Source organism: Tachyglossus aculeatus, chromosome X1 (genome assembly GCF_015852505.1).
Source record: "Tachyglossus aculeatus isolate mTacAcu1 chromosome X1, mTacAcu1.pri, whole genome shotgun sequence".
Classification (NCBI taxonomy): Eukaryota; Metazoa; Chordata; class Mammalia; order Monotremata; family Tachyglossidae; genus Tachyglossus; species Tachyglossus aculeatus.
The window spans coordinates 91,059,487-91,084,770 of NC_052101.1; the positions used below are offsets into that span (position 1 = coordinate 91,059,487).

Sequence of the window (25,284 nt, forward strand, 5' to 3'; positions counted from 1 at the left end):
ACTGAGCCAGCCAAAGGAACATGGCCATGGCTGAACACAAATGCCATACTGGACTTTAATGGATTTGGGCCGCTGCTGTTCCAGACGCTCAGCAGTTAATACTAATTGTAGTGTTTGTTGAGAACTATGTGCCATGCACTCTGGTAAGCCCTGGGCTAGACATAAGATAATCAGGTCAGACAAGTCTCTGTCCTGCCTGGGGCTCACAGTCTAAGCAGAAGAAAGAACAGGTACTGAATCCCCATTTTACAGATAATAATAATAATAATGATATTTATTAAGTGCTTACTATGTGCAAAGCACTGTTCTAAGCACTGGGGTAGATATAAGGTAATCAGGTTGTCCCACGTGGGGCTCACAGTACCAATCCCCATTTTACAGATGAGGTAACTAAGGCACAGAGAAGTTAAGTGACTTGCCCAAGGTCACACAGCAGACAAGTGGAGGAGCCGGGATTAGAACCCACGACCTCTGACTCCCAAGCCCGTGCTCTCGGAGCCAGGATTAGAGCCCAAGACATTCTGACTCCCAGGCCTATGCTCAATCCAGTATTCATTCATTCAATCAATCTTATTTATTGAGCGCTTGCTGTGCAACGTACCGTACTAAGCGTTTGGAAAGTACAATTCGGTAACAGACAGAGACAATCCCTACCCAACAATGGGCTCACAGTCTAGAAGGGGGAAGACAGATAACAAAACAAAACAAGTAGACAGGCATAAATAGCATCAAAATAGATAAACAGAATTATAGATTTATACACATCATTAATAAAATAAATAGAATAATAAAGACACACAAGTGCTGTTGGGCGGGGAGGGGGTAGAGCAGAGGGAGGGGTTGGAGGGGAGAAGGAGCAGAGGAAAAGGGGGGTGCAGTCTGGGAAGGCCTCCTGCAGGAGGTGAGTTCTCAGTAGGGCTTTGAAGGGGGGAAGTGTGCTAGTTTGGCAGATATGAGGCACAGAGCAGTGAGGTGACTTTTCCATGGTCACACAGCAGGCACGTGGCAGAGCCGGAATTATAAGCAGCATGGCCTAGTGGATAGAGCACGGACATGGGAGTCAGAAGGACCTGGGTTCTAATCCCGGCTCTGCCACTTGTCTGCTGTGAGATCTTGGGCAAGTCTTTTAAATTCCTTGTGTCTCAATTACCTCAACTGTAAAATGGAGATTAAGACTGTGAGCCCCATGTGGAATGGGGACTGTGTCCACCCTGATTTGCTTGTATCCATCCCAGTGCTTAGTACAGGGCCTTGCACTTAGTAAGCACTTAACAAATACTACTATTATTATTATTATTATTAGAACCCAGGTGACCTGAGTCCCTGGCCTCCCCAACCCACCCAACTACTCCCAGCTGCATCATATTCCCCTCCTCCCCAACTCATTCCCCAGATGAGCACAAGAAGCCAATTATATTGCTGGATTTTGCCCCAAATTTGAATTTAGAGATTATTTAGGATGCTTGACATTGAATTCTAGTTCTTCAATCAAGTTAGTTTGGAACCTGGAACTCTCTCTGTGACTCATTTCACCTCCCTGAAGGAAGCAATATTAACTAAAAACTACTTCAAAAAAATAAACAAAAACAATGTGGTCAAAAGGGACACAGACCAAACTTTTCAGGCCTTCCAGAGTGATACCTACCTTCCAACTGAAGCCACAGGTAGGAACCCTTAACCATTGTAACGGTAGCCACACATACTTCTTCAGGGTCAATAGGGTTCACGGCTTCAAGCTTCATGTTCTCCTTAAATCCATGATCAGAAATTGGCTAGAGGAAAGTCCAATGAAGAAATTCCACTTGGGCACAATAATATCCTTAGAATTGAAGCAACGAACTAACAGTGGGTACATATTATGGAAAACATGTTTTCCATGCAAGGCAGCTTCTTATCTTCGGACAGAAACTTAAAATCATTTTACATATCAAGAAGGTGCACTGTGACATAATTAAATACTTTGAAATTAAGCCCTTGCAGAGTCTTCATCTTCCCTCCTAAACCTACTCCTCCTAATTTTCCCATCTGTATCTACACCACTCTCCTCCCAGCTCCAGAAGCTCATAAACTTGGTGTAATCTTTGAAGCGCTTAGTACAGTGCTTTGCACGCAATAAGCCCTCAATAAAAGCGACTGAATGAATGATTTCCCCTCCAACTATTACTTCCCTCATTCAGTCCTGCTGGTTTGTCCTCCACAATATTTCCCGGCTCCTCCCCGTCCTCTCCACCTCACGGCCACCACCCAGATTCAAACTGTCATCACTTCTCAGCTCCCTTACTAGTCTTCTTGGTTCAAGCCTTTCCCCATTTTTCATATGGCTGACCAAATCATTCTAAAATGCCATTCACAATGCATCACTCCCCTCTTCAAATACCTCCAAAGGCTACTCATTTCTCCTGGCATAAAGCAAAACCTCCTTCCCACTGGACTTAAGGGTCCAGCTGTCTTCTTCTTACATATTCACTCTTTTTCCACTACACCCCAGCTTGCACTGTTCACTCCTAAGCTAACCTTCTACCGCTCTCAACTTTCCCGTCTTAGACCCAATTCTTTCATTCATTCATTCATTCATCCATTCATTCATTCAATCGTATTTATTGAGCGCTTACTGTGTGCAGAGCACTGTACTAAGCGCTTGGGAAGTACAAGTTGGCAACATATAGAGACGGTCCCTATCCAACAGTGGGCTCACAGTCTAGAAGGGGGAGACAGAGAACAAAACAAAACATATTAACAAAATAAAATAAATAGAATAAATATGTACAAGTAAAATAAATAAATAAATGGAGTAATAACTGCATACAAACATATATACATATATACAGGTGCTGTGGGGAAGGGAAGGAGGTAAGGCGGGGGGGCTGGAGAGCGGGAGGAGGGGGAGAGGAAGGAGGGGGCTCAGCCTGGGGGCTCAGTAGGGCCTTCCTTTTCCTTTCCTCTTGCATGGAACTCCCTCCCTCCTCTCATACATCTTTAGGATCACTTTCTACTCCAGCTGCAAAGCTTTCTAAAAAGCCATCTCCTACCAAAGGGGTGCCCTGATTACTCAGTACCTTCCCTGATCATATCTTCCCATCACCCACCTCTAGCACTCAAGTGTATATTGTATTTAAACCCAACTGAAAAACAAAAAAAGAGTCGTTTTAAGTGTACACTGCGGTCCAGACTGTGGGTCCCGCACTGGTCTCTTTCAGCCACACAGGCACCCAAACACAAATTTCCCCATCAGAAGTGTCTTCTTCAAGCATGAAAGGCAAATACACCTATTATAACTACCGGCTCTATGGATATACTACCAGAACGATTGCAAATGGAGGTGGGGCATTCTGGGAGAGATGTGTCCATGGCGTCGCTATGGGTTGGAGATGACTCGACAGCATAAGACAAGACTTCTATGTTTATCATCTCATGCTATAACCTTATACCCTTATTCATATTTTACGTTTGCCATTTGTACCAATTTTTCCCTATTTCAACTGTACCTAGTTTTCCCTATTGAACTGCAACCTCCTTAAGGACTCTCCTTCTACAACCCAACCTGCACACTTCGCTCTTCCAATGCTAACCTTCTCACTGTGCCTCAATCTCCCCCTATCTTGCTGCCGACCCCTCGCCCACATCCTGCCTCTGGCCTGGAACGCCCTCCCTCCTCAAATCTGACAGACAATTACTTTCCCCCACCTTCAAAGCCTTACTGAGGGCACGTCTCCTCCAAGAGACCTTCCCTGACTAAGCCTCTCCTTTCCTCTTTTCCCACTCCTGTCTGCGTCACACTGACTTGCTCCTTTTGTTCTTCCCTCCTCCCAGCCCCACAGCACTTATGTACGTAACTATAATTAATTTATTTGTATTAATGTCTGTCTCCCCACCTCTAGACTGTAAGCTCATTGTGGGCAGAGAATGTATCTGTTTATTGTTGCATTGTACTCTCCCTAGCGCTTAGTACAGTGCTCTGCACACAGTAAGCGCTCAATAAATATGACCAAATGAACAAATGAAAGGAACCAGGTCTTCTGTTTCTACTGTAGGTTCCCAAGTGCTCTGCACACAGGAGTGGCTCAATAGAATCATTAATAAAGATGATGAAAACTCATTGAAAATGCTTTGTTTCTATGGTGGGTGCTAATGCAGACCTGGATTTTAAAAAAAAGAAATGAAGAAAAAGTTTTTACCTCTTGACAAGCAAGGGCAGAACCACACCAAAGAGATGTGAATGCAATGCTTGCAAGGTCAGCCAGGCATAATACCAGTTACAGGGGAAACCAACAGTTTAAGAGGTTCCTGTCATGAGAGCAATTTTCATGACCTTAATTAAGTCAGTACAGGTGATGCAGTCATCCAGCAGGCAAAGCAAAACAAACCAGAAGGCTTAATTTCACCTATAGGACTTGAGGGACTTGGGGCTAATTGAGAACAATATTGGAGAAGATAGGGCACGGCTAAGACGTTATCAGTGGGGCATTTTACAAAATGGCTGCTTAGGCCATGTGTCGCTTTGCCATGCCAAGGGAGAGGCTGAGACCCCAGACCAAGAGAGGCCTGGAGAAACCACATGAATTCAGGAAAACTGAAGTCAGGAAAACTTTTCCTCATTTCCCACTCCCTTCTGCCCTGACCTGCTCCCTTTGCTCTTCCCCCCTCCCAGCCCCACGGCACTTTTGTATATATCTGTAATTATTTGTATTGATGTCTATCTCCCCCCTGCTTTAGACTGTAAGCTTGTTGTGGGCAGGGAATGTCACTGTTTATTGTTGAACTGTACTTTCCCAAGCACTTAGTACAGTGCTCTGCACACATTACACTCAATAAATATGAATGAATGATTGAAAACATGGCAAGAGAAGCTTAATACTGAGAGAAGGTCTACAGGAGAACAACTAATTTATTTCTCATACCAGTGTTTATTAGAGGTACTTGAATGCTGAAGCTCCTGTGGGCAGGGAACATATCTACCAACTCTGTTGTATTGCATTCTCCCAAGTGCTTAGTACAGTGCTCGGCACACAGTAAACACTCAATAAATACAACTGATTGATTTAACTGCTGTAGTCATTTTATTTCTCTAATTTTGTAACTCTGGTTTAGGGAGTTGGAGGGAGACAGGACTATGTGTGAAGGAAAAGTACAGTTAAGAGTGAAACTACCCGTTTCTCAAGTAGTTTCATTTTTTAGGCAACCTTCTCTCTCCAGATTGAACCAGGAGCCATAGGTTCCATGGTCCAACACAACCCTAGACACGGTGCAGGAAGGCGGTGACATAGGGCGAAGATGATGGTTCTGATTTTCCGGAACCCAAGGCCCGCTTCACCTGCCCCTAAAACTGATTCGGTTTGTTAGTAAACAATGCTTCTATCTTTTTAAAAAGAAATACTTGGGTACACTATATATCTTGAGCATCCCAAATCCTTTTTCCCTCACAGCAATAACTGGTTGTACTAGAATGCCAAATGGTTCCCAATCCTGGTACCGGAAAAATCTTTCAAGCCATTGTGTTGGTGCTGATGAAGAGCCTGAAAATTTGGGTCGCCCTAGTCCGGCAAACTGAAATATCACACACTGAAAGACAAATTTATAAACTCCTCAATGAGATGGGTTCAGAAAAGGTTCTGAGGCATATGAGATACAAGTCCAGTTTGGCACAGACACAGGGGAATCATATAGGTGGTTTCAGCCCCTTTGAAGTACAGGCCTGTCACAACTGTCTACACAGGGAGGCAGTGTGATAGAGTAAAAAGACCGGAATTCGGGAGTCCTGGGTTCTTCAATGATGAGGAATGCACTCGGAATCCATTCCTTGAGTCAATCAGTCAACCAATGGTATTTATTGAGCTCTTACTGTGTGCAGAGCACTGTACTAAACGTTTGGGAGAGTACAAAATAACAGAGTTGGTAGACATGTTCCTTGCCCACAATGAGCTTACAGTCTAGAAGGGGAGATGGACATTAATATACATAATTTAAAGACATGTACATAAGTGCTGTGGGGCTGAGGTAGGGTAAATACCAAGTTTCCAAAGGGTACAGATCCAAGTACATAGATGATGCAGAAGAGAGAGGGAGTTGGGGAGGAGAGGGCTGGATTGGGGTAGGCCTCTAGGAGGAGACGTAACCTTAATAAGGCTTTGAAGGTGGGGAGAGTGGTGGTCTGGTGTATATGGAGGGAGAGGGCATTCCAGGAGAGACGGAGGACATGGGAAAGGGACCGGCGGCGAGATAGATAAGATGGAGCACAGTGAGCAAGCTGGTGCTAGAGGAGCAAAGTGTGTGGGCTGAGCTGTAATAGGAGATCAGTGAGGTAAGGTGAAAGGAGGAGAGCTGATTGAGGGCTTTAAAGCTGGTGGTAAAGAGCTTCTGTTTGATGTGGAGATGAGTGGACAACACTGGACGTTCTTGAGGCGTGGGATGACGTGGACTAAACTTTTCTTTTTTCTTTAGAAAAATGATTTGGGCAGCAGAGTGAAGTGTGGACTGCAGTGGGGAGAGACGGGAGGCAGGGAGGTCAGCGAGGAGGTGGATGCTTTAGTCAAGGAGGGACAGAATAAGTGCTTGGATCAGCATAGTAGCAACTTGGATGGAAAGGAGAGGGTGGATTTTCACGATGCTGTGAAACAGTGGAACCCAGAGTAAAAACAGCGCACATAGGTATATGAAATAAAAAGGCTTTCTAAAGAGCGTATCCACATTAATTTTTCTTCCATTTAACATTTTGCCATTTGTTTCAGGTTGAATAAAATAATCTCCAAGACCTACAAAGTCACTGCCTTAATTGATATGACTCTACTGATGACATAAGAAACTAGATTTAACTAGATTCATTTTAAATAAAATTCTCAAAAAGTGTCTTATCAACTTCATACTTCTATGGATGATTCCACTTCTACAACAACGGTGGCTTAAATATGGATCAAAGAGTTTAGGTGACTATTGATATTTTGGAGTTGGAATCACTTTCACACCAAGTAAGAGGAACACTGACTGAAGATGGTTGGCTGCATCCTTGCAAGTCAGTTACAAGAAGGAGAATTTTGCTAACAGAGAAATGCTTACCACAGGAAAGCAGCTCTGGGGAGCAGCTTCAGCACCACACTGTTTGAGGTAGTCCGCCCAATCAAAATCCTGGGTGGGGTAACCTAGACCAGGGGAAAAAAGCCCATATATTTTTAAATGAACACTTTATATCTATCCCAGTACTTAGCATGGTGCTTGGCATCTTGGGAGGGCTTAATAAATACCACCATTTCAATATTATCAACTGCACCCAGATGAATTAATGTCCTAAAAGCTACAATTAGTCCTTTTTATCATGCACCCAAGTGCTACGCAGACACATGTCTGCCAAAAGAGATGCCTCTAGGTGCAATATCCAGTGTTCAAAACTTTTGGTTCTAAAATGGATCACTTACTACACTTTTAGATGCAGAAAGACTGAGAGTGGCTCAATCAATCAGTCAATCATATTTACTGAGTGCTTACTGTATGCATCTGTACAGGGCTCCCAACAGGAATCTAAATTCCCGAGTTAAGTAGTTCTGATACTGAACTCTTCAGTGATGCTAGTCAGGATCCTTCCTTATCGAACAGCAGCGTTAACTATGCACTACCTGAATCCCAACACAATTTTACGCCAAAAATAAACCCAGCAGATATGATCTTTATATTATGACAGATACAATAAGTGTGCAGGGAGCAACCCCAAAACCTCTACTGTTTTCATAAACTGCATAAAACTATTTGACAGTATCGAGAGACCAGAGCCGTGGTAATTAGTAATCTGCCTCAGAAATTCACTGAGATCTTTAGGCTACCTCATGATGGTACAGTTGGTTGACTCAGTGGAAGGTTTCTGACACTTTCCTGTTCATCATTAGAATGAAAGGGGCTTTTTCAGTCGATTTTATACCACCATGCTTGAGGATGGAATGAGGGCACTGGAATCAGAATGCCACAGAAAACTCTTCCACCTCAATAGACAGCTACAAGCATCATCAAAAGTCTTTGAGGCAGGCATCCAGGAACTGCTATATACTGACAATGACTGCATTAGAGATGCATACACCAGAAGACATGCAAGTGATTAGCAATCACTTTGCAGATTTGACACAACCCTATGGACTGCTAAGAAATCTGAAGACCAGTCAGCAGCTGGGAAATCCTACACAAAACCATCAGACATCCAGAACTTAATAATAATTAATAATAATAATTATGCTATTTGCTAAGCACTTACTACGTGCCACGCACTGTACAAAGTGCTGGGGTAGATACAAGCAAATTTGGGTGGACACAGTCCCTGTCCCATCTGGGGCTCACAGTCTCCATCCCGATTTTCCAGATGAGGTAACTGAAGCCCAGAGAAGTGAAGTGACTTGCCCAAGGTCACACAGCAGACAAGTGGCAGAGCTGGGATTAGAACCCATGACCTTATGACTTCCAGGCCTGTGCTCTATTCACTACGCCATGTCAATAAATTTGCTACCTAGGCAACGACACTCTCCAACGACACATCAAGAGACAGAACCCAGAAGACGGAATGTAAAAAGACAGTACGGCTTTTGGCAAATTGACAGTGCAATCATAATGGGGCATCAAGCTCTATATCAAACCGTAATGGTATCCAACTTTCTATATGGCAACCCGATTGGCTTGTATCCATCCCAGCGCTTAGTACGGTGCCTGGCACATAGTAAGCACTTAAATACCATGTACGTATTTGTAATTTATTTATTTATGTCTGTCTCCCTCTATAGACTGCAAGTTCATTGTGGTCAGGGAATGTGTTAGTTTACTGTTACATTGTCCTCTCCCAGGCGCTTAGTACAGTGCTCTGCACACAGTAAGTGCTTAATAAATACGATTGAATGAATGAATCATCGATGACCCATTTATCACCATCACACGGCATGAAAGATTATGATTAACAAGGGCCTGGAAAGCAATCAGTTCACCAGCACTGAGGCAATACTCATAGCAACGTAGGTTTGCTGAGCGGGATACATGAAGAGAATGGATTCAAAGGCCATGTGACGAACTCAAAGGAGGCACCCGCAAACAGGAAGGGTAAGAAAAAATGCTTTAAAGAAGTAGTTATGCAGCCCCACAGTCGTTATGTAAATATCCTCATACTCCACTATTTCCCCTATCTGTAATTTATTTTAATATCTGTCTCCCCCTTCCACTGTAAGCTCCTTGTGGGCAGGGATCACATCTACCAGCTCTATTATATTGCGTTTTCCCAAACAGTGCAGTGCTCCTCACAAAGGAAGTGCTCAAATGCCACTGATTGCTTGAGCGATATATTACATATTCTTCAATATATATCATATCTATAATATAAATCTGGTGAGGCTTTGCCCTACCACAGAAGAGAATGATGGGGGATGGGAAGGAAGGGGAAATTTCAGGGTTCATCTGTGTTATTTTTAAGAAAAAGCAAGGGGTAGTAAGGAAGGCGGGTTTGAAGAAGAAGCAGCATTGCCTAGTGGACACAGCACAGGCCTGGAAGTCAGAGGACCTGGGCTCTAATCCCAGCTCTGTCACTTGTCTGCCGTGTGACCTAAGGCATGTCACTTGGTTTCTCTGTCCTCAGTTAACCATCTGAAAAATGGGAACTAAAACTGTGAGCCCAATGTGGTTCATGGACTGTGTCCAACCTGATTAGCTTGTATTTACCATCCCAGCACTTGGTACAGTGCCTGGCACAAAGAAGGCACTTAACAAATACCACTTTCAAAAAAAGCAAGTGTGGCACCCAAATCCAACTCTCTACTGCCCCCAACTTTGGGGTCAGATTCATTCATTCATTCAATCTTATTTCTTGAGCGCTTACTGTGTGCAGAGCTGTGTACTAAGCGCTTGGGAAGTACAAGTCGGCAACGTATAGAGACGGTCCCTACCCAACAACAGGCTTACAGTCTAGAAGGGGGAGACAGACAACAAAACATGTTGACAGATGTCAAAATCACCAGATGTCAGTTTACTAGAGTCACTTCTCCCCAGGTTGACCAGAAAGAAACATTGCATGATATATCTCCTGTAATATAATCAAACGGTGGGCCCCTTGGGGCTTTTCTAAGGTAAGTCATCTCTATGATCTTGTGACTGTTACCTTTTTTTCTTTAAAGCACACTACTCTGAAGCATAGAAACTGAGCTAAACCTGGATTTTAATCACCCGATCTTAAATACCTGTTTCCCTCCCCCTTAAACTGTATGCCCCATGTGGGACAAGGACTGTGTCTGACCTGATTGTACAGCAGATACCCCAGTGCTTAGCACAGTGCTTGGCACACAGTATTCACTTACTATTATTATTACTATTATTATTATTACAAGAGCAAATGGAATTTGAACTAAGAGATTATTAAGGGACCAATCTGACTTGAAAAGCAAAGATTCTTGCTATGATTTCTGAAAGAATTCTGATACTTAAATACATCTCTTAATTTTTTTTTTAAAGGAAGACAAGTAAAACCAATAAAAGTTGCTCTCTGGAACCCCTCAAAACAATGCAGGGGGTCAGGGTTTAAGAAAAGGCAACTAGTCAAACTAATCAAACCAAGACATGTAATGCAGAGATTGTAGGGTAATAATTCTCAGCCTGGTGCCCGGGGTGAATTGGAACTCCGCTTTAAAACTATGGATACAGATACACATCATTAATTGTCATCAAATATTTTCTGGCTTGTTGCCTTGTAAATTGGGGACACATCCACAGTGAAGAGGCTACTATGCCAAATGTGTTTTCAAATCAATTACAGCCAACTCTCACATACAGTGTTAGTAATTCATTCAACATATTTTTAGATGTGAAAAAGCTTATTGGTTATTCATGCTTACCCCTCACTCCCTGGCTGCTCCAGGCTCTGGGAAGGAACAGACCGAAAATGAATCACCTCCTAGAATCTGGAGCTGCAGGGGCATAAGGGGAAGCCTAGAACCCATTTCCGACCCTCCTGAATGTCATCCCTGAATTTGAAATGGGACCCAGATATCCCTAACTCTTAGGTAATTAATTATTACTATTTTAATTATTATAGAGAATGGCAACAAGATCTTTCCAGAATCATGCCAGCCTCCCCCTTTCATCTTGGAGTTCACCTTTCACAGTGTGACTATCAAATGACCCCAATGACTCCCTAGCCAGCTTCCTGCATAATTGACCCACTTTGGGCATAATTTCTGTAACTCCAACAGGGGAGGGGCTATTATATGGGAAAATGAAGTCTAACAATAAGGGAAGCAGGGGAAAAAAAATGAGGAAAGAAGTTTTACATACAATAATAACAGTATTCATGCCAAGCATTGTACTAAGCATTGGGTTAGACACAGTCCATGTAGAATGAACAGTGTCCTTGTCCTACACGGGGTTCAAGGTCTAAGTAGGAAAGTGAATATGGACTGAATCCCCATTCTACAGATGAGGAAACTGAGGTGCAGAGAAGTTAGATGACCGGCCCAAGGTCGTGCAGGAGGCAGGTGGAAGAGCCAGCACTAGAATCCAGGTCCTCTGACACCCAGACCCAGTCTGTTTCCAGTAGGTCACTGTGCTTTCCAATAGGTGCTCAATGAATTAAAGTAAGCTCCTCTCCCTTATACTGGCCTGCCTGCACATTTCAAAAAAGAACGCTTAGCGCTTGAGCCAGTATCCAATAGGCAGTGACCCTACCCTTCTTTGTACCCCAGTGTGAGTTACTATTGCTGCTTAGAAAACATATGTTTTATTTCTTCCTCAAACATCTGGGGTGGGGGAGTGAGAGGGGCCAAGACTGTGCAGCAGACACAAGTACGCGAGGAAATACAGTAGTTTAGGAACCTTTTACTAATAGCGTGGGCATCCCTAGTAACATGCTTCACCCTCTTCTAGTTCACTTAAGTTCCTGGATTTTCCTGACTTATAGTTCAGCTTTCCTGTTCTCATTCACGCGAGTTTTAAATAGTTGAAGATTTTTTCTCTAAAATGATTTCTTTTACTTGGTTAGTTAACTACATATTTTATTTTACTTTTTCACTCTGTGGCAGGTGTTTTACTTGAACTTTTAATATAGTGTATTTAAGGAGTCTACAGGCTTCCTGTAGGCACTTTTTTTTAGCTACTTCCTTTGGCTTTTTCCTTACTTGCAGTTTCCAATTAATCAGAATTCTCTTTCATAAAATGTAACATCTGTGACTGTTTCTTTTGGCCTTCTACACCCCCAGAAAAATGGTTAAATTTAACAATGCTGTCATCGTTATAGCTTCCCCTACAGTTATCTGCTCACCAGACTCTGATCACTGTTCAGAATTGAATCCAGTATGGTATTTTTCTTTGTGGTTTTTAAGACTAGTTGAAATTTCCTACTCTCCTGGCCCAAGTGTTGCAGGATCCCCCACCTCATCTCCCATTTTCTGTATTTACCTCATTTTCCTCATTCTAGTCATGTGGTCTACAGTAGTCAGTTGTATTGATTGAGTGCTTACTGCGTGCAAAGCACTGTACTAAGCCCTTGGGAGAGTACAACGGACGCATTACTTGCCCACAATGAGCTTATAGTCTAGAGGGGGAGAACACAGTCCTACAGCAATATTTCCGCTGCTTAAACATGGAACTGGACCGAGGTGCCTGTCAAATGAAGAGAGGCGGCAGTTGAGAGAGCAGAGCAATTGGGAGAGTGGCAGCTGAAGAAAACTGGCCTCTCCCCAACTCTCCTGCTCCACCTCACCAGTTAGCCTCCCTAAGGCTCAGCCTCGTCACAGCCCCCTGCTATTCCTCTCTGAAGACATTTCTGACCCTTCTGCCGTACTTCAGCATGATGCAGTGGATACAGCCCAGGTCAGGGGTCAGAAGGTCACAGGTTCTAAACCCAGCTCTGCCGCTTGTCTGCTGTGTGACCTTGGGCAAGTCACTTCACTTCTCTGGGCCTCAGTTACCTCATCTGTAAAATGGGGATCAAGACTGTGAGTCCCTCGTGGGACAGGGACTGTGTCCAACATGATTTGCTTGGATCCACCCCGCGCTTTGTATAGTGCCTAGTGCATAAGTAAGCACTTAAATAGCACAATTATTATTATTATTATTCAAAAAGCAGTAGGACAGTTGTTGTTTGGGTAGATACTCCTAATTCCCATACTGGGGTTTCTGAGAACCAACCAGCACCTTTACCGTGTTAATGTAGCAGAGTTATTCCAGTTACGGTCTGGTAAAATGGTCAAGAAATTACTGCCTTATGTTGTCCTTCTCAATGCCATAACCTTATCTGTTACCTATCCCTGTACTTATACAGTTTATAGCCTGGAAGCAGAATATCCCATTGAAGTTTTGACCTCCACCACGTCTCTGAGACGCCAATGCTAATTATATCAAGGTTCTCATGTAGCTGCCAAGCATACCAAATCCCTTCCTTTCTACAGTGTTAGGCTTCTAGTATTCATGTATACACAGTTGCATATTTTAGCTTTACTTTTTTGCCAATTCCCTGACTGTTTCCCCATTTGATGGGTGGTCTAATTGGGTTTCATTGATCTCAAATGCCCTCCAGATCTCCACAACAGGATACAAGGAAAGAAATCGAGGAAATTGCTTTCAGCACATGCCGTTTATCGATAAAACCTCTTAAACGAGTTATGATCCTGATGCAGCGAAGAGCAAAAGAGAATTATAGATACATACCAGGAGGGGGGCTGAGATTTAATCCATTTTTCAGACTCCACTGCACCGGAAAAATGCCGTGACTATTGACGTGGCACACAAAGGATCGTTTGGCGGAGAGTTCCAGTCGCAAGTCATCAATTTCCACCAGGAAGTATTTTTCATTGAATACCTGCAAATTTAATCAACAGGGAGATAAAAGTGTGACCTTTTATGAATGGCATTTCCATTCATAAAAAATATTTAACAGATCAGGATTAAATGACTGCATTGTGCTTGGTAAATACAATTACATGACTGGAGGACTTAAACACGTGGGCCTCATTTCCAAGTCACTGTGCTTGTTTGCTGAGGTGTCCAAGTGGCTTGGGGAATGCCAGACTCACAATTCAGAATAATACAGGAGGATTGTGGGAATCCATGATGCAGCTCCCTCAGCCCTGAGCTGGATCACAGAAGAGCAAGCTCCCACCCCACACTACGTGGCCTGATGGATAAGCAGTGCCAACTCCAAACTCTTTTCTTCCTCTTTGCAGTTTGCAAAGGCTTTTATTCTTTTGTCTTGAAACACTCTAGAAAGAGAAGCAGTGTGACCTAGTGGGTAGAGCACAGGTCTGGGAGTCAGAAGGACCTGGGTTCTAATCCTGACTCCGCCACTCATCTGTATGACCTCATCTGTAAATCGGGGACTGATGCTGTGAGCCCCATGTGGGATGTGATTAGCTTGTATCTGCCCCAACGCTTAGTAAAGTGTTAGCAGATACGAAGCGTTTAACAAATAACATAAAAAAAACAAAAGTGATGCCCATTTCTTTACTGCAAACTACAGGAGGAAGACATGAGAAGCAAAAATATACAATAAAATAAAAAAATGGTATGTACCTTCTGCTTTGACTTGAAACAAACTAATTAAGGAAAATTACTCCAACCTTTACATCAGACAAGACAAAGCATACTGTTAAAAATAACACAAAAACTTACTCTCTGGATAACCCCATATATCCATAGCCACTTAAGTGAAATCCTTATCAAAGTTACAAGTAACAGTCATTTAAAAGTGATTTTCTTGCCAAGCTTATGAGAAAACACTTACACATGGTTTCTTTCTACCCTGATAACCCCATATGCACTGACATCCTCCCAAATGAAAAATACAGAACAATTACTTTAGATGAGCAGGAGAAAAAAGAGTTATGCCCTCTAGACACTTAGAAACCTCTGCAACCATGTAGCCTATTTTAAACAAATCATGTTTTAGGTTTCATCACTTCATCACTTCTCTGTGCCTCAGTTACTTCAACTGTAAAATGGGTATGAAGATTGTGAGTCCCATGTGGGACAACCTGATTACCATGTATCTGCCCTAGCAATTAGAACAGTGCTTGGCACATAGTAAGTGCTTAACAAATACCATTATTATTATTAATAATTATTATTGTGGTAACCCAACTAGAGAAGCAGCATGGCTCAGTGGAAAGAGGTCATGGGTTCAAATCCCGGCTCTGCCAATTGTCAGCTGTGTGACTTTGGGCAAGTCACTTAAATTCTCTGTGTCTCAGTTCCCTCATCTGTAAAATGGGGATTAAGACTGTGAGCCCCATGTAGGACAACCTGATCACCTTGTAACCTCCCCAGTGCTTAAAACAGTGCTCTGCACATAGTAAGCGCTTAACAAATGCCATCATTATTATTATTACTCTGCAAAAGCAAGTGTCACACTTCTAGTCATAACAGTAAGCTCCAATCTATCTCACAACACACACACACACACACACACACACACACACACACACACACATATGCATCTTTGCAGGGAGTACTGAGTCAGCGTGGTGAAGGGCACACAATTAGGGAGAAATAAAATCTCCTCTGTTTATTCCTAGTTTGGTTAGAGAATGGAGTAGCCCTGTAAATGGGCCTTAAGTCATCTAATATGAGGGACCGTTTATTTTGCTTTGTCACTCACAAAAAAACTAGGAACAGGAAGATAGGTGCAGTACTGTGGACGCCTGTCCCTTCAGGGACTTCATGGAACTCAACAAGACCACTTCACATAGACCAAACAATAGACGTCTCAGGTACCCATCATGCTCTTGAACCCCTCAAGGTCTTCGACAGAGAAATGCTGACCGGTAAAACTGACAAAAAGGTTGACACCCAAAAGTACCTTAATGACTGTAGCAGGAGAGATCACAAAAGGAGCCACTGGATCCACAGCCTCTAACTTCATGCTCACGGAAAAAGTATGCATGCCTATAACTGGCTTGTCCTGGAATGTCAACAAGTAAATTAGAGTGAAAAGTAAGAAGTTAAGAATTGATGAACCAGGATAATTTCAAGTGCATAATGTACAATTTCTTCTCCTGGATCCTTGTATCATTTTACCTGTGAAGGAGAATTAGGAAAATCACCTCATTATATCCTCACTCATACTCCCTGTCCTCAAGGACCTTACACTTGCATGGAGGAAAACAAGTATAAAAATATTTACAATTAGAGGTCAAAAATAAATAAAGTGGTCGTATATACCTGAGTGCTAGAAAGGGGGTAATCATACTAAATGCAAAGGGAGTGTTAGAAGGAAAAAAATAACTTATTTTAACTAAGCCATAGGGTTCTTTAACAAAGGTTAGAATTTTAAAAGCTAAAAAAATCAATAGAATAAAACACAAATCACACAAAAAGATCATTTCAATTCAAATCTGTAAAGAGAGATCATAATTTTTTTGTCAAAATCTCTTCCACCTCTCAAAGGGTTCTTCAGAGTCAGCGGAGGTCAGAGACACCCACAGATATCTATATCTCTATAGCTATACATATATATATATAGGTATGTATAGCTATAGAGATCTAGAGGAGAGACATATTCTATCAAGAGTATAGATCTATCTGCATAGTATAAATCTATCAAATTGCTCAATAAATACCACTGATGATCTATAGACATATACAGTTGTCCTTTGTTTTCAAAGAGGACATCAGTAATGGTGAAGGTCACCTATGAGTGTGTCTGTTGCTGAAAAGACCAATGCAGAGCCAATAGTCCCAGCCATACTGTACACACAAAAAGGCTGTCCTTTATTATGTTATGGTGTCTAACGTTTGCAACACCTGGTAATGTTTCCTCCTCTGCCTCCTTGTCTCCCCTTCCACACACAACTTTTGCTCAAACAGAATCACTTCCAATGACAGTGCCCCACGCAGAGCCTGAGCAACTGACTCTCAGTTTTCAGCTGGAATTTAACATTGTCTGAAGCTCTGTTTTACCGTAAAGGCAATATATACCAATAAATTCAATAAATACCTTCCTAGAGCAAGCAAAATACCCTCTTAGGGATTGTTTTCCAAGGAAATCCTTTTTCTGAATCTCTCAATTCCCAATGCTAACAGAAGACAGACCCACAAGGTGTGGTTGCTCTACCTTAAAGAGGTCGGTCGGTATCGACTCTTCCTCCTCCTCTTTTACTTTCATCAAGATCTCGTTCCATTCCACCTCACTCTTCAAGTGTCTGATAGCTTTGGCAAAAGAATGAAGAAACACATTAAGTGAGAAGCCTTCTTTGTCCCAGAAAGAAGGGGAAGGGCAAAATTAATCCCTTAACCCTTGAGTGCCCAACTGTGTTTCCACTCGAGGAACAAGCTGCTTGTTCTGACAAAAATCTCCACTCCACTGATGACTCAGACCCAAATATGGAAGGCTGCATAACAGCTGTTACTGAATGCAAAATGGCCTATAAAGTCACCACACTAACAGTTCACAGCGTATTTCAAACCGAAATGCTCTGGCATATCTTGAGTGCCACAAAAACTCAACTTCTAAATTACTGTTCTTTATCCTCAAATTTATGTGAACATAAAGCCTTCCTGCTCTCACTTCCACCCATTTCGACCCAATGGGGGTGAAATCTGTCTAGTAGATTACAAGGGCCATGAATCTAAAAAAATGAAACCAGAAGAAAAAGACAGGGTGCTGAATCTCAACTCTTCATCTTCTCTCAGCCTTTGGCAGACATTTGTGAAATCACCAATATAAATGATCATACAAGGAAGACAAATAATAAATAACGGTGGTATTTGTTTAGCACTTATTATGTGCCCCAGCACCGTGCTAAGAGCCAGGATAAAATAGCATGGCTTGGTGGAAAGAGCACAGGCTTGGGAGACAGAGGACAAGTGTTCTAATCCTGCTCCGCCACATGTCTGCTGTGTGACCTTGGGCTAGCCACTTAACTTCTCTGTGCCTCAGTTACCTCATCTGTAAAAATGGGGATTAAGACTGTGAGCCCCACGTGGGACAACCTGATTACTCTGTATTTACCCCAGAGCTTAGAACAGTGCTTGGCACATAGCGCTTAACAAATACTGTTAATATTATTATTATTATTAGAACTAATAGTCAGATCCAATGCAAAACAAGATGCCCTGTAGGGACAGGATACAGGGCTCATGCCTATTTTGTTAATAAAAATTGAAGAAGTCACTCAGCACCTAATGGGGGCTGAAGGTCGTATCCTTGTCGAGTTGCCCAGCCAACTTGATGAAGGAATGGATCCAAGTAGAATAACCACTGTTCAAACTGGTCAGAATTCTCCAGCCCTTCATAGTGCAACTTCAGTCTCCCCCCGACACTGTCTACCACGTTAACGATCCAAGCAGCCAAGGAATCCCGGAAATTCTGACACTCCAGTCTGGAGCCTGGTGCAATAAGATCCAAAGGATTCTTTCCTTTATGAAGCTGCAGGTCAGATGGCCAAAAAGATAAACAATAGAAACATTGCCAGTTAGAGAGAAATAAGGAAACCTCAATTATGAGCCACACTGTCTAGTAGCTTTGCAGCAGTCTTTGGATTTTTGTATTAGCAACATCAGAGGTGACTGATAAAAGACAATTTCATGTCTTCCACCACCTCGCCGTTACTGGATACTAGGTGAAATTTCCCATTGTAGACTACTGATCAACCTAAAAAACAATTACAGCACTTAGCACCCGAACCAAATTGGCTGGTTTTATTTCAGTAAGCAGGCATTTTCTTTTTCTCACACCCATGCCGCAAAAGAAAAACCTTATAGCCCTGGCTCCACATACACTTCCCCAAGAGAGGGCAGAGAAGAAGAGGCCAGAAGAGAAAGAAAATTACCTTCTTGCATTACAGTACTGCTCTTTTTTTTCCAGTATTACCTATATATGGTGGGGATGTGTGTGTGTGTGTGTGTGTGTGTGCGTGCGTGCATGAGCGTGTGCAAGCATGTGTGTTTTTAGGTATGTGCATGAGAGAGGGAAGCTGTAAAGATGACATGGGAATCATCCACAAACACACAAAGTGCATGTGAGTATTGGGAAGAATTCATTTCAGCATTAGAAGAGATGAGTGATTAAAGCGTACTAATAAGTATATATGTATATATGTTTGTACATATTTATTACTCTATTTATTTATTTATTTTACTTGTACATATCTATTCTATTTATTTTATTTTGTTAATATGTTTGGTTTTGTTCTCTGTCTCCCCCTTCTAGACTGTGAGCCCACTGCTGGGTAGGGACTGTCTCTATATGTTGCCAACTTGTACTTCCCAAGCGCTTAGTACAGTGCTCTGCACACAGTAAGCGCTCAATAAATATGATTGATTGATTGATTAATAAGTGACTGCCATAAAAGTAGTGAAGAAAACCTTAAGTTCAAAAAAGAAAGAAAATATCCTGAACTGATGAAAAGGCCAAGCAATTTTGCTTAATGGAAGGAAATTAATTTGGATAACAGTCTTTGAAAAAAATAACAGAAATAACACTTTGGATTTGTTTAACAATAACTGTAAAGCAAACATGGGCACATGCAATTCTTACAGAGAAAGTGCTGCAGACAACCGAAAACGAATGCGATCCTTAAATAAGCCTCCTTCCCCCCAAAAAGATACATTATAATGGAATAATCATTCATTTGCATTTCTGTAATTTACTTCACAGAGTGCTCTACCTAGTTCTATTATTAAATACTGTCAAGTCATTTCGGATTCATAGCAACTACCTAGTTCTATACATGAATACAAATTAAATGAAAAGTTCCCAACAGACCATCCCTCCCCAATATCTCTTTACCAAAAGTTGGTTTTATACTAGATGGTTGAGGGATCATAGCGTGGGGAGGAGAGAGGGAGAGAGAGAGAGAAACTGACTCCCATTCCACCTCTCTTTACAGCACTAACTCATCTATCCAGCTGAAAAGGTAAGTCTATATCCATGTACACCCAACAGAGTTTCATTGGAGAATAAAGTAAGTTTTCCCTAGTGATTCCATCTGCAATAACACTTACGCCCTCTAGCAGGTTAGCAGGGGCACTACATGCTCCCTTCAGGGTCTGCTGCAGGAACTCATTCCAGTCAGAAAACTTATCTTTGATGCCTAAATAGGAAAACAAAATAACGGTCAGTTCATTTATCAGAAACATTTCCTAATTCTTCGTTGATATGTCATTCTAATACTTTTTTCACTTAAAACCCCTCTAACTCGGGCCGCTTTTGTTCGTCTGAACCCAGAGTTCAATTGAGACCAAATCCAACCCCTGTATAAATGATTCCAAATATGAAGGCTGCAAAGTCACTAAGGATATAATCATCTCAAAGTTTCTGAATGTTTTCAATTTCACTTATAAGGAGGATCAGCTGTCTCTGCTCTCTTTGATTTGAACCCTTAAAATGGTCTGTATTCCAGTCAATTTTTTTAGTTTGGTAAATCAGCCATTTCATCTGACTTGGAACGGGAAAGTACTGCAGCTTGATAATCATACTGAGCACCCCCTAAGAGCATTAACTGGGTTTTTCATTCTGGTTTATTCTTCAAAATGCTTAGTCCGGTGCTCTGCCACTGAACAGACCTGATTAATTGACTTAGAGATTCACTATAGATGCATTAAATGTCATCAATCTTTGGGAATTCGACTGTACAATTCCATTGTGTTAACTTTTCTAGTACAGATTTCTCAGAACAGATATCCCAAAGGTACTTCTGAAAGGCAACAAAATGAAGCTGGAAGATAAAAATAAAATTTGGCATCTTTCCTGGGAAAGCAGTACCTTAATGTCACTCAGTTGACAAAATTATGAAGACATGATCCCTCCTACAAGCTACTAGGCCCAAGCGAAATCAGCTAGGTTTGAGACACAAATGGGCTGAAGTAGCTCAGTAGATAATGCATAAATATCTACAGAGAAATGCATACAAAATCCAGGATGAGAAAGACATTTACTGTACTAATAGTAGTGGCAGTAGAGTAATACTAGCATTTACCGAGCACTCACTGGGAAGAATGCACTGCATTAAACACTCAGCAGATACGTAACAAAGAAGTGACATGTTCCCTATCACAACTTTACACTATAATGGGGAAGACAGACATATATTCACAGAGTATAATCAAATACTTGAATATATATAGTATATATATATTTCAAGTATTTATTCATATATCTATGAATATATTTATTAATATATATATATATATATATATATATGAATAAAAGTGCTAAGAATGGGCATGAATAAGTACCTAAGCACTAGAAAAGGTTGATGGGTTTGTATGAATTGGTGTGCTGGGAATTAATTGAAGGGGGTGGAATTTGGGGAGGGTTTTGAATATGGGGAGAGCTGGGGTCAGTCTGTTTTAGAGAGGGAGGGCCTTCCAAAGCAGGGAAACAGCATGAGCAAAGCGATAGAGGTGGAAGAGTCAGGTACAACCAGAAGGTGGGCTTGGAAGTAATGAAGAGAGCAAGTTGAGGAGCAGTAACCAAAGAGAGCAAATATATAAGATGGGGGGAGTTGATGAAGAGCCAGTTGAGTTTTGTTTTGCTCCGAAAGAACACAGGAAATGGAGAGATATGTGCTGCCTGATGCCTCAAGATGATCAGTGCAATATTCTATAGGATAGGTTGGAGCAGGTAGTGGCTGAAGCAGGGAGACCAGCAAGGAAGCTGATATGACAGTCTAGCCATGGAATGACCACAGCTTAGACCAGGGTGATAGCTGTTTGGAAGGAGAAGAATGGATCCAGGAAGAATCGGCAGAATTTGGTAATTGACTGTTAGAGCTGGAAGAGCCAGGACTCGAGGATGACACAGGTTGTGCGTTTCCGGGACAGGGAAGTTGGTGGTATTACTAAAATGGGAAAGTTAGTTGAGAAGAGTGGGTTTAGGAGGAAGGGTGAATTGTTCTGTTTTAGACATAATGAGTTTGAGGTACTGTGGGATACAGGGAAGATTTTTTTTTATATGGGTGAGCTGTGTGTGCTTGAAGTCAGATGGAAAGGTGTCATCAGAGTGAGAGATTTAAAATAATTAATAATAACACTAATTATTAATAATAATTGTTGTATTCATTAAGTGCTTACTACGTGCCAAGCATGATACTAAACACTGGGTAGACACAAGGCAATCAGGTCTGTCATACACGGGTCAAGTCTAAGTAGGAGAGTAGGTACTGAGTGCCCATTTTACAGATGAGGAAATTAAGGCACAGAGCAATTAAGTGACTTGTCCAAGGTCACAGAGCAGGCAAATGATGCATCCAGGATTAGAACCCAGGTCTTCTGACTCCCAGGTCTTTGCTCCTTCCACTAGGCCATGTTGCTGCTTGATAGGGGCACAGAGTGACAGCAAATGATTTTATGGGGTGAGGAGAGACAGGGTCAGAGGTACAATAGAGGGAGTGGATTTAAAGTGCAGACAGAAAACCTCCTCTTGAGAAACAGCTGGAAAGCAGGAGAAAGACAAGGACACAGCTGTACAGTAGTGAAGAGCTGATGGAGGTGGGCAGGACTTTGGGAAGTTCACGCCTGACGGCTTCAATTTCATCAACAATGTATTCTCAAAGGTTAGAGAGGAAGGCATGGAGGGGACTAGGGATTTCGGGAGGGAACTGAAGGTCTGGAAAAGTTGGCGGGGGAGTGTGGGAATGGGAGTCAATAAAGCAAAAGCAACATTGTGGGGTGAAGAGGTCAACTCCTCCCCCTTTCCCCATGAGAGAGGGAGAGTGGAAGAAGGTAAGGCTCTCTCAGAAGAAGAGGGGCACAGAAGACCTTGTCATCAAGCGAGAGCCAAGTCTCAGTGATGGTGAGGAGGAACTGTGAGAGGGACAGGCTAGGTTAAGAGTAATGGGATGAGAGTGGGATTTCTTATGACCACAGTGGAATTGATTTGGGGGAGTGAGGGTTAGGATGGATAGGGGGAAATGCAAGGGATGGGGCAAGGACAAGTATAAATGTTATGGCATGAGTCATCCTCTATTCCTGGAGACACGTTAACTAGCAAAAATGAAATTCTCCTACAAGCCAAGGCTCTGTCATTATAGTGTCATTTTGCATGACAAAAAGTCACTCATCAGCACTACAAACCCAATTTATGCTAAACAGTTATTAACAATCAAATGATAGGCACATATTGAAAGTATAAGGGAAGACTAACACATCAAAGATGGAGTAGACAGAGATGGTGACAGAGGCCATTCTCCAGCAGCAGTAAGACAGCTGCCAAAGACTTTTTTTATGGTATTTGTCAAGCACTTACTCTGTGTCAAGAACTGTTCTAAGCACTGGGGCAGATACAAGGAAATCAGGTTGGACACAGTCTCTGTCCCACAAAGGGCTCACAGTCTAAATTGGAGGGAGGAGGATTTAAGCCCCATTTTCCATCTCTATTTTCCATCCTCTTTGTGATAATCAGATTTGAGAAAGACATTTTTCTTACTGAATTTATATGGGGATGTATTGTTTACTCTTGTTATATCTTGTATGTGTGAGGCATTAGAGGTTACATTATGTATCATATTTTTATTGGGGATTTGTGACTACTGCTTTAGGAGGATGATCCATTTGATATTGGATCTACTAGGCCTGCTACACAGCCTGGAAAAGGGTTAGAGGGTCCCCTTGGTCACTAATTATGATGTTTTATCCTCTGTACCTAAAGGATTAAAATGCTTACTCCGGATTAGTTGACTTATACAAAGCATCAATTTACACTGGCTTTTTCCTGAAGTTTGAAATCTGCCCCTTTTTTTAAGAATGCTCAGCCTGAAAAAACAAAAACAAAGGCATTATATCTTGATGAAAACGATAAGAGGATAGAAGGTGAAGTAGCTCAGAGTCTAACCATATATATTTTAAAGAAATTAGGTTCAGAATGTATACATCAAAACATCCAATACTACGGACATTTCTAACTTGAAACGACTTCAGGTGGCTTCTCCAAAGAAGATACTGACTCCTTGTACGATTCTTGTCTTGTCTTATGCCGTCGAGTCGTTTCCAACCCATAGCGACACCACAGACACATCTCTCCTAGAACGCCCAGCTTCCCATCTGCAAACGTTCTGGTAGTGTATCCATAGAATTTTCTTGGTAAAAATACGGAAGTGGTTTACCATTGCCACATTTTGTGCAGTGAACTTGAGTCTCCGCCCATGACTCTCTCCCATGCCGCTGCTGCCCAGCACGGGTGATTTTTGACTTGTAGCAGATTGCCTTTCTATTCTATTTCTCCTCCCTTATTGACATTCATGCCCATCATCCCCGTCAGCTCTTCCGTACATTTTACTCCCTTCTCAGGCCCCCTGTTCCTCCCCCTCCTCCTTCCCTCACCCCCAACGATCTGGCCTCCTACTTCATTAATAAAATTAAATCCATTAGGTCTGAGCTCCCCAAAGTCACTCCTCCCCCTTCTCCAACCCCCCAGCTCTCAACCCTCTCCACTACTCTCCCATCCTTTCCAGCAGTATCCTCTGATGAGATCTCCTCCCTCCTCTCAAGTGCTACTCCGGCCACCTGTGCTTCTGACCCCATTCCCTCTCATCTTATGAAATCTCTCGCTCCAACCCTCCTCCCCTCCTTAACTTCCATCTTCAACCACTCACTGTCCACTGGTTCCTTCCCCTCTGCCTTCAAACATGCCCACATCTCTCCCATCCTAAAAAAAACCTCTCGACCCCACCTCACCTTCTAGTTATCGCCCTATCTCCCTCCTACAATTCCTTTCCAAACTCCTTGAATGAGTCGGCTACACACGCTGCCTCAAATTCCTCAACGCCAACTCTCTCCTCTAGCCCCTCCAATCTGGCTTCCGTCCCCTACATTCCACCGAAACTGCCCTCTCAAAGGTCACCAATGACCTCCTGCTTGCCAAATCCAACAGCTCCTACTGTATTCTAATCCTCCTCGGCCTCTCAGCTGCCTTCGACACTGTGGACCGCCCCCTTCTCCTCAACACGCTATCCAACCTTGGCTTTACAGACTCTGTCCTCTCCTGGTTCTCCTCTTATCTCTCCGGCCGTTCACTCTCAGTCTCTTTTGCGGGCTCCTCCTCCCCCTCCCATCTCCTTACTGTAGGGGTTCCTCAAGGGCCAGTTCTTGGTCCCCTTCTGTTCTCTATCTACACTCACTCCCTTGGTGAACTGATTCGCTCCCATGGCTTCAACTATCATCTCTACGCTGATGACACTCTTTTAGACCGTGAGCCCACTGTTGGGTAGGGACTGTCTCTATATGTTGCCAACTTGTACTTCCCAAGCACTTAGTACAGTGCTCTGCACACAGTAAGCGCTCAATAAATACGATTCATTGATTGATTGACACCCAAATCTACATCTCTGCCCCTGCTCTCTCTCCCTCCCT

General features: G+C 42.5%; 1 protein-coding gene across 3 annotated transcripts in view; it reads right to left on the bottom strand.

The window, feature by feature from the left end:
• The window catches only part of SFMBT1 (Scm like with four mbt domains 1), a 137,897-nt gene that overhangs the window by 32,191 nt on the left and 80,422 nt on the right, over positions 1 to 25,284 (bottom strand). For 2 of the 3 annotated variants that reach the window (XM_038772025.1, XM_038772026.1), the window contains 7 exons: positions 19,939 to 20,027; positions 18,115 to 18,361; positions 17,048 to 17,142; positions 15,794 to 15,895; positions 13,648 to 13,798; positions 7,051 to 7,133; positions 1,646 to 1,772 (listed from right to left, as the gene is read on the bottom strand). In XM_038772025.1, coding sequence (XP_038627953.1) covers positions 1,646 to 1,772; positions 7,051 to 7,133; positions 13,648 to 13,798; positions 15,794 to 15,895; positions 17,048 to 17,142; positions 18,115 to 18,361; positions 19,939 to 20,027 — 894 coding nt within the window. Of the gene's footprint in view, positions 1 to 1,645; positions 1,773 to 7,050; positions 7,134 to 13,647; positions 13,799 to 15,793; positions 15,896 to 17,047; positions 17,143 to 18,114; positions 18,362 to 19,938; positions 20,028 to 23,599; positions 23,689 to 25,284 lie in introns of all 3 variants that reach the window. The other variant, XM_038772027.1, reaches the window with a different exon arrangement.